Source organism: Lepidochelys kempii, chromosome 9 (genome assembly GCF_965140285.1).
Source record: "Lepidochelys kempii isolate rLepKem1 chromosome 9, rLepKem1.hap1, whole genome shotgun sequence".
Taxonomy (NCBI): Eukaryota; Metazoa; Chordata; order Testudines; family Cheloniidae; genus Lepidochelys; species Lepidochelys kempii.
In genome coordinates, this window is record NC_136388.1 from 37,262,071 (window position 1) to 37,272,093 (window position 10,023).

The 10,023-nt window shown below is 41.6% G+C and overlaps 1 protein-coding gene across 2 annotated transcripts; it reads right to left on the bottom strand.

The window, feature by feature from the left end:
* Window positions 1–3,859: 3,859 nt before the first annotated feature.
* KCNE4 (potassium voltage-gated channel subfamily E regulatory subunit 4) lies at window positions 3,860–6,736 on the bottom strand. Of its 2 annotated transcripts, none has more exons than XM_073358788.1 (2): window positions 6,677–6,736; window positions 3,860–6,191 (listed from the first exon to the last, which is right to left on the bottom strand). In XM_073358788.1, the coding sequence occupies exon 2, from the start codon at window positions 6,163–6,165 to the stop codon at window positions 5,668–5,670; it is 498 nt and encodes a 165-aa protein (XP_073214889.1). In that variant the 5' UTR covers window positions 6,166–6,191; window positions 6,677–6,736; the 3' UTR covers window positions 3,860–5,667. The 2 variants fall into 2 exon arrangements, with proteins under 2 accessions (XP_073214889.1, XP_073214888.1); XM_073358787.1 differs by having other exon boundaries at window positions 6,654–6,717.
* Between the last annotated feature and the right edge of the window lie 3,287 nt (window positions 6,737–10,023).

Here is a 10,023-nt window from a genome sequence, read left to right on the forward strand (position 1 = left end):
TCCTCCTATACGGCAGCCTATGGGACTTTGAGCAAGTTCAAAAACCTTTGGGAGGCATTTGCAACCCTTAGGCCACCCTAATTGACTAAAACAACAAGAAAAAGGGTAAGCTTGCTCTGTACTTAATTTGTAATGAAAGAGGTGCCGGGACTCAAGCAATTTTTTTACCTTGATAACTGATGTGGCAAGTCCAGAAGTGCGGGGGCTCAGCCCTGGCACAAATTAAGCACTGATTTGGCTATTATTTCTGGCCCAGGTGTACAAGGAAGTGCAGAGGCATGTGAAGATGGAAAAAAATAGCAAAAATAATTAACCAAATGTGTCCATAGGTAAAACACACTCAGTGATTAAACAACCAATTGTTTGGTCGGCTCTAGTCATTCTTCCAGCTTTCCAGTCCAAGAATTTGCATTTCTTACTTGGCGTAATGTGGATCTAGACTAATAACACAGCTTCTCGGAGGGAAAAAAAGAGCTTTCAGATGAAACCAAAGCATCTAAATATTTTAGCCAATACATGTATGAGCAAGAAATAACATAGGGCCACTGTATGGCCCAGATGTGCTATCATTTCATTCTATGGTACCAGGCAAATTGCTGAGGTGTCCTGTGCCTCATTTTGCCTAGCTATAACACCACTTACTTACCTCAGAGCAGGGCTTCCTTCATATTTATAAATGCTCTGAGATTCTTGGGCGAAAGATTCTATATAAAGGCAAAGTATTATTATACCTTATCTTGACTGAAAGCATCAGTAAGGATGCCTCTGTTACACTCTAAAGAGGATTATGTATTTGAGGCCTGTGTATCAAATATTCTGGAATAACATATTTATGCAGGTACTTATGTGATCGCCATCACCGTCACATCTGAGCACCAGATTTTTTAAACAATAAAATAACATTAACAGTCTCGCCTAATCTCTGTTTCCATCCTTCCCAGCAGCCTGTAGGAGAATTGACTTGATTAATTTATAACTTTATCCTCATATCCCCCCCAGGCAACTGGAAACAGGAAGCATCCGCAGAGCTGAACTCCTTATGTGCAGGGAGCGTATGGTGCCTGTGCGGATGGCAAACATCCTGTGTCCCAGTGCAGTAGACCTACAGCAGCACTGCTCCAGGCAGGGCTCTCTATGTTGGCAGAGACAAGGGCAGGATTTTCTCCTTAATTATTACCTAGACTGTATCTGTTGCAGATGAGAGAGTTGCCTATATGGGTGAGTATAACCCATTCTTTGGCCTGAGGACCCAACATCCCTCAAGGAGCATTACAAATCCACATGCTGAACTTGCTGCTGTATTTTGTTCAACAGGTGATCGCTGAGCTAGTTTATGAATAAAAACCACACATTGTTACCAATGTACGGCTCCATCAAAGAGACTCCTGTTAGCTAATTCAGCAAATAGATGATATACAGTGCTGCCATGAAATGTGTGCCTAATTAATGTGTTCATTTCAGAAAGGAGTATGTAAATAACTGGTGTGTTGGGCTAGAACCTTCTACATTTGGTCAGATTACAAGCCATTATCATCATCTCCAGCCCAGGCATATTAGCCATGAATCAGCCTAATTCACTTGTGGGAAATATCCACACCATTGAAGAATATAACTAAATCAGTATTTTTTCCCTCTAGCTGCCTGTGGACTTTAAAAACTAACTAAACTGAGAAAATATTCTCGCTTTGGTTTACAGTTTGTAAAGAGTAACACAGCCTCCTTTATTTTGAAACAATAACAAATGGTAGCTGTAAGGTCACCAAGCAATCTGTGAAACAGCTTTTGTTTCTGTGTCATTGCCAATCAACTTTTTAAGCTAAATGCTTGTTCTTAGCTTTTTCCTCGGCAAATCTAAGTATTAATTTAAACAAAGACCAAAAGCAAAGGAAATAGATACATGTAAAACGAAAGAGTATATTTTCCCCCTAGTTATGCACAATACCAGGATAGGCTAGAAGTCTATCAGGTCTTTGTCAAAGTGGCCATATTATCCTTCGCACTTTTTAGCTGGCTTCAGTGGTAAAGAGATCCCAGATATTATATTTTACACACTGTATATTTTCTTTTATTCCTCAATTTATTGTACCACAATTTAAGTGCAGAAACAAGCTAAACTTTTGTTGCCGAAGTTGAGCTGTATTATTTTCTTTCTTTCTTTATCTCCAGTGCTGTCAGAAGTCATTCATCAGCTTCACTGGTGTGGCCCCATCACTGCAATATGATTCAATGTGGAAGCTGGAACTTTACTTAACTCTTACCTAACTGGGGAAACCTCTCCAAACTCCCCAGTTCCAGTGCAACTTTCAGCAGATAGCAATGGCCCGTGATGCACTATTAGCCTGAGGGTGAGGGTGATGGCCAGGTCTGATCTATTCCCTCCCTTCCCAAAGGACCCTGACTTGACTCCAGAGTCCTGACCAGCTCCCTTCCTCCAGGCTGGAGGAGAAATGGGATGAGGAGAGCCACAAGCTGCATGGGACAGAGCCAAACAGCCTCACTATGCCATGTGAATGCCCAACACCAATGCCCAGGCAGCCCACTGGATTACAGAGATCTCTGTCAGATCCTTTCTAACCCCACGCTATCACAGTGGCACCTGTCAAGGTTGTGACAATTTTAATGTAAACCTCCCAAACCAGATCTCCAGGATGTTGAGTGGAAGAGGAAAAAAACCCACACAGCAGTTTGCTGATTTTTGCCAAATGATAAAAATCCCTTCCAGTCTCCCAAACTGTCCATTAACCAAGCCCCCTCACAGTGTCCCCAGAGCCCCAGCAAATAGATGAAGGATGGGGCTGAAACAGGGAAGACCACAATGTCTACACCACCAAGGTGGAAGACTGTATCAACACTTCCTCCCTGTCCACCAATACCACACCTGAGTCCAGCACCTCCTCCTGATGGCAGTAGCTGTGAATGGGACAGGCCCAGAGCCTCGGCCCAGACGCAGCCTGTGATCCTTCCCTCCCCCTGTGCCAGGCACCACAAGGATGTATGGAGGGGAAAAAGAGAAGAAGCAGTCCCCGAAGGCTGAAGGTGAAGGAACGGAGCTATGAAGGCTTCCAGCCCCACCCTAGCTAGCGGAGTGAGCAATTTCATAACATGCTTAGCTCATAGTAGTTTACTGGCTACATTTACAGTATAGAAGCCTGTAACTCTGCCTTCACTGGCAGACGTCACAGTAAAAACACTTTAATTTCTATGGGTTTTGTAAGATAAACATGTGTGGAGCTATCTCAAAGGGCCAGACTATGTCAACCTCCTTCACATGGAGTAGTACCTTACTCTATGAGTAGCCCATCTGGTTTCAGTGGAGCTACTTAGAGATTAAAGTCCTATTGAATGTGAGTGGCACAATCTGGTCCTAAATCATTAGTGAAGTTATCATAATTTGAAGTGAACATTCCAACTACAAAATATTGCTGAAAAATATGGAATAGCTGGTGGTGTTTAATATTCCTGTTTAAAATAGCAAGCAAATCTCAGTAATTAAAACCAAACGGTAATTTAATCTGAGTGGTAAAATATAGTAGAAAAGCATTTAAAACCAAATTGGAGATATTATATACAGTAATAGTAATAAATAATACAAATTTCCATTTAGATGCATAGTATCTATGAATCTGAAAGCTCTTTGCAAAAGGAAGGTAGAGAATTCCTACCCCATTTTGGGGGTGTGGGGAGAGGGTTCAGAGGTGCAGACAGAAAGGGTTATTCAAGATGATATCAGAGTCAGAAAAAGAACCTAGAATGCCTGATTCCCAGTTCTATGTTCAGTCCACTATCTCCTTCCACACATGGAGATATGGAAAATCAATTAAACAAGAAGTTAAGAAAAGGACCCATTACTGGACATCTGTTTCGAGTAGTGAACAAACATTACACCCAGGAAAGGTGTTTCTTTATTTAAATAAAAATTAGTGCCAATAAAAACAATAAACTATAAATACATAAGACAATTATATACAACTCAGTATATACACCATTTTTACAGATACAAATACATTTAAACTAAAATAAAAGGAAGGAGGAGAAAGCAATGGAAAATGTGACAACTCACATGTCAGTCTCAGTTGGAAAGTTTCAGGATTCAAGTGATTCCAGGCAAAGTGCCAAACTTAATTTGGCTTCTTTCAAACTTAAACAGCCCCCTTTGGAGTAAATCTATCAAAAGCTTTATATGGTCTGATCTAAAGCTTACTGAAGTCAATGGAAAGAAAATCACTGACTTCAAGAGGTTTTGGATCAGGCCCCTAGTGACCAATACAGCTTTTTCCAACCACAAATATCCCCTGCTGTATAAGAAGGCTGAAGTGATATGTCTGTATAGCCTCTCACATTATATTAACCCTTCAAAGTGAAAACAGCTCCCACTGCTAAACAGAAGAAGTACAGAGGACTTTTGCCTCAGTTAATTTCTGCTGTTGTGTTCATGTTTTTCAAACTGTCTCTCAAGCTCTAATGCCAATGGATAAATCACAGAGCTATTTTAACTCAGGAAATATGCAAGGACATTTTATAAGCATATTCCTGTGCAATGCTTTAAGATTTCAGTTCTTTGCTCTCATGCGTAAGAACTAATCTACGCATAATGTTATAATAAAATTTCATGCATGATTGAAATAATCATACTTTGATTCAATATTAACCTTTGCTTATTTAAAAAAATGAAGTAATTTAGTAGCTAATGCATTTGTAAAACCACAGTGTCATTCGATGAGGAAAATTATTACAACCGTGGTTTAAAAAAATTACTGATCACAATATAGAAATGCATGTGCCACATGCAAGCCAATAGTGGAAGAAAAAGGAACAGACAAAAAATTCAACCTGATGTTTATCTACACTGGTTTCAGTAGAAGAAGGGTCAAATTCTCTGATGGTGTAAATGGGCACAACTTCATTGACTTCAATGAAGAATTTTGCTCTGAATGCTTAGGGTAAAATCCTGGTCCCCTTGAAGTCAATGGGAGTATATTTCACCCTTAATAGTTAAAATTCTGCTCTGAGTTATACCCATGAAAGACCATTTATTTCAATTCAGTGCAACAGAGCAGAGCTGGCATTTTTAGCTCTTACAGTTTGTAGCAAAGATCTTTTAATGTGTTTTGCACTGAAAGATCTCTGACTTTTGCAATCAAATTTATATTGCTAAATGCACATTTCTAATTGGTCACGTGAAGTCTCAGGCATCTTCAAGTAAAACTTCAGTGGTCTGTGGCTTGATAGAAGGAAACAGTAAAAATACTTCTAGTAGATCAAATATCTCTGAGAATGGACATTAACAATGATTCAAAACTAGTCACTTACACTTGGATAACTACTCTCTACATTTCCCAGATATTTGCAGAATTCTGAAATATGCAGAGGATATATCAGTAATAGTTACCTACTGAGAAAAATATTCTCCATGTTCTTAGCACTTACAGTAAAGAAAACAGCATTCAATTTTCTAATTAGTTTTAAAAAAACTAATTTTTAAGTTTCACTTTGATGTTTGTGTATTTGATTCCTCATCTTGCCAGCTTTCAAGAACATATTAGGTTCTGGAGTACAGCTACCTGCTGAGAGTTTGTTGAGCAGGAAAGTAAAACTGAAAGATCTTAACGTTAGTTCCACTCATTCTTTTGCCAGCTGATGGGACTGTTTTTCAAAGGCCTGCAAGTGCTAGGAATTTTTGTGGATGTTTTCCGAAGACCCTTCACTGCTCTCATTGAGAAGGGCTTCTGACGCTTCCCCCAGCTCAGCATCCAGCACTTCCTCTTGAATGGTGAAGTGAATATCTGGTGAGGAAGACTCCGAACTCACACTGCTTCCCTCCATCGAGCAGACAGCACATGACAGAGATGGTACCATATTCTCTTGCAGCACATTTAGCATCATGGGGATCTGGATGGACCTCAGTCCTGACACGGTTGGCAGAGGTTTCATGGCTTCTCCCCAATGCCTTTCCTCATCTTTGTAGAGCAGAAGCAAAGTGGATTTCTTTTCTTTCCTCTTGGATTTCATGTAGCCCAGCATTATTCCCATTAAGAAGATCCCATAGAAAGACATGACAATCAGAATGTAAAAGTACTCATTGCCACTGCTGCTGTTCTTCTCCAGAGTCTGAGGTTCAGCAGTCAACATGGTTTGGGTCATGTTTGTATGATCCATCTTCAACATCAAAGCACTTTTGCCAGAATTTAAGCCTAGAAGAGAACATGTGTGTTGGGTATCAAAACTCCAGATCAGATATTTGAAAACAAGCCCCTATAGACATGCATGAATTAAAAACCCAAGCTGTTCTTTGTCACACACAGTGTGTTATCTTTTAAAAGCTGGCAGACCCCAACAGACTGAAGTTTGCATAGTCTACAGTATTTAGGCAATAACTAATCTTTTAATCTAATGAAATATCATTCAAATACAGAGAGTATTATACAGAGAGCACTCAATATTAAATGATAACAAATACAACTTTAAAATATAACAAAACCCAAATATGGACATTTAGCATTATGAATAAATGTGGAAAATACTCTACGAGTCACATATATGTAACTGAAACTGGCAATTCTCCTGGTTGCCAATGTTTCAATAGGAAAAGCGAAGTTAGAAGTGTTATTGCATTGAATGGTGTGGGAGAAAGGAAAGAGACGTGAGCCACTTACGTGACTATGCAATAATTCCTTACTTCACAAAGCTCAAGAGATCTTTCCTCTGCCAAATGCCGGGTGTTCTGAAAACTTTGCTCTGCTGCAGTCAGAATATATAGTCTCTCAAGAAATGTGTCATCACGAGTCTTGGATGCAAAGTTTATAATAGTTTTGGGTTGGAGTCAACAGATGAACTCAAAGTTCAACCCACTGAACTCTTGACAGCTGTGAAAAGAAAAAGGGTTGGGAATTCAGAGTTGCTTTTTCTTAACCAGCACAGCACCAGATCTTTCAGGTTGCAAATCTGTTTCCCCTCCCCCCCACACACACACAATATTAAATTTGAACACCGAAAGCTGTTGTACACAATGAAAAGTCTGCTAATCATAAACTCCCCTTTATTATAAAATACAGAAAAATACATTCACGGTTTTATAGTACACTGTGGAGAAGGCCTGTTGCAGCCAGGTGCAAAGTTACTGCTTTCCCTGAAGTCTGTGGGGGGCCAGATTCTCTGGTGCCCTGAACCTGATGCAGTCATTTAAACCACAACAAATGGAGAGCAAAATGCTTCCACATTGGAATGGTGGTGGTGTCCGTCTACTTTGCTCTCACTTTGCAGAGGGGGCAGGGCAAAGGAGAGTCAGGTCTTGGATCCTGAATGAACCTTTCTAGGTAAAACACCCTTGTGTATAAATGGTAATTTTCAGTAGCACCAGTAAGCTAATAATACTTAGTATTACAGGGTCATATTCACCCCGAAACAGATTTAGTGAAAGGCCCTCTGCACCATTGAAACCAATGGCTAGGCTGCCACTACAGGGTGCTTCTGTAACTCTGTATGAAAATCAGCGCTGGGGGTAGACTAGTGAGTGAGTGCACAGAACCTACAATTGCACTGATCAATGGACCCTAACCACTCTCTCCTATAAGTGGCACAAGAGGCCTGTGACTATTATGCCACCATAGGCTCCAGTACAAGCTGTAGGAGGCAGGAGGCCAATGTTGCAGCTTGAGGGAATTTCACCTCCCCATGGCCCCCACCCCCACACAAAGCCTGATTAGCCAGGCCCCATGCATATTATGTGAATGTCTGCCGTAGTGGATCACTTCAAGGATGTTTGTCTTCCATTCCAGACAATATTATACCGATGTTGCGGAATTTCCCCATTGTAGGTTCTGAACTTTTCCACAGTAAATTGTGGATTCCTTCAATAGGCTCCAAATGCTTTACAGCATCATGTCCTCTCCGCCTCCCTACACTATATTGGTTTATATTATTATACCCATTTTACAAGTGAGTATGCCAAAGTACAGAGAAGGAAAGTGATTTTTAATGAAATTCTTAAGTCCAGGTGACACAGAACACAAGCCCTATCCATTTTCTACTTTACTATGTTTCCTTTTTCTATAAGGCCCATGGATATAAAGATTAAACCAGAAGGAAGGATTCCCCTCCCCATCCCTTGAAACTGAGGATCTGCTCTCTAGGATGTTGATTTTATCCTCTCCTCACACATTCCCATATGGATAGCTCAGGAGATGTTGATGTTGGACTAATGTCTATTGGGATTTCATTTGACAAAATCTGTCTGCAGCACCCTCTTGCCAAGTCTGCATTTTTCCTCCCTGTTCCCTACAGATTACTGAGCAGAAAGCACTAACATAACAGTGGGCTTAAATGCCTATCAGTGCAGAGCTCCCAGTTGTCTGGTTACCTTTGACGATTTTCTTTGGTATTCCTGTCAGCTTCATATCACAGCCACCTCCCTCCCAGCCAAGAGGGCTAGATGGTATCCTGCCCCAATAGGCCTCCCACCTGGCTGTGGGAATTAAGAATTCAACACATTAAAGCCCATGGGTCATATTTTTCCCTCAGATGAACATGTGAGACTTCAATGGACTTGGACAGAAGACACAAAGATGCATCCAAGGTTAACATTTGGCCCAAGGCAATACATCAGTTAACATTTGGCCCATGCAATACAGGGACAAACCATCCCGATGTGTCGAAAGAATAGTAAATATGGCAGGCGACCAGCTTGGCTTAACGGTGAAATCCTAGCGGATCTTAAACATAAAAAAGAAGCTTACAAGAAGTGGAAGTTTGGACATATGACCAGGGAAGAGTATAAAAATATTGCTTGGGCATGTAGGAATGAAATCAGGAGGGCCAAATCGCACCTGGAGCTGCAGCTAGCAAGAGATGTCAAGAGTAACAAGAAGGGTTTCTTCAGGTATGTTGGCAACAAGAAGAAAGCCAAGGAAAGTGTGGGCCCCTTAATGAATGAGGGAGGCAACCTAGTGACAGATGATGTGGAAAAAGCTAATGTACTCAATGCTTTTTTTGCCTCTGTCTTCACGAACAAGGTCAGCTCTCAGACTGCTGCGCTGGGCATCACAACATGGGGAATAGATGGCCAGCCCTCTGTGGAGAAAGAGGTGGTTAGGGACTATTTAGAAAAGCTGGACGTGCACAAGTCCATGGGGCCAGACGAGTTGCATCCGAGAGTGCTAAAGGAATTGGCGGCTGTGATTGCAGAGCCATTGGCCATTATCTTTGAAAACTCATGGCGAACAGGGGAAGTCCCGGATGACTGGAAAAAGGCTAATGTAGTGCCAATCTTTAAAAAAGGGAAGAAGGAGGATCCTGGGAACTACAGGCCAGTCAGCCTCACCTCAGTCCCCAGAAAAATCATGGAGCAGGTCCTCAAAGAATCAATCCTGAAGCACTTACATGAGAGGAAAGTGATCAGGAACAGTCAGCATGGATTCACCAAGGGAAGGTCATGCCTGACTAATCTAATCGCCTTCTATGATGAGATTACTGGTTCTGTGGATGAAGGGAAAGCAGTGGATGTATTGTTTCTTGACTTTAGCAAAGCTTTTGACACGGTCTCCCACAGTATTCTTGTCAGCAAGTTAAAGAAGTATGGGCTGGATGAATGCACTATAAGGTGGGTAGAAAGTTGGCTAGATTGTCGGGCTCAACGGGTAGTGATCAATGGCTCCATGTGTAGTTGGCAGCCGGTGTCAAGTGGAGTGCCCCAGGGGTCGGTCCTGGGGCCGGTTTTGTTCAATATCTTCATAAATGATCTGGAGGATGGTGTGGATTGCACTCTCAGCAAATTTGCGGATGATACTAAACTGGGAGGAGTGGTAGCTATGCTGGAGGGCAGGGATAGGATACAGAGGGACCTAGACAAATTGGAGGATTGGGCCAAAAGAAATCTGATGAGGTTCAATAAGGATAAGTGCAGGGTCCTGCACTTAGGACGGAAGAACCCAATGCACAGCTACAGACTAGGGACCGAATGGCTAGGCAGCAGTTCTGCGGAAAAGGACCTAGGGGTGACAGTGGACGAGAAGCTGGATATGAGTCAGC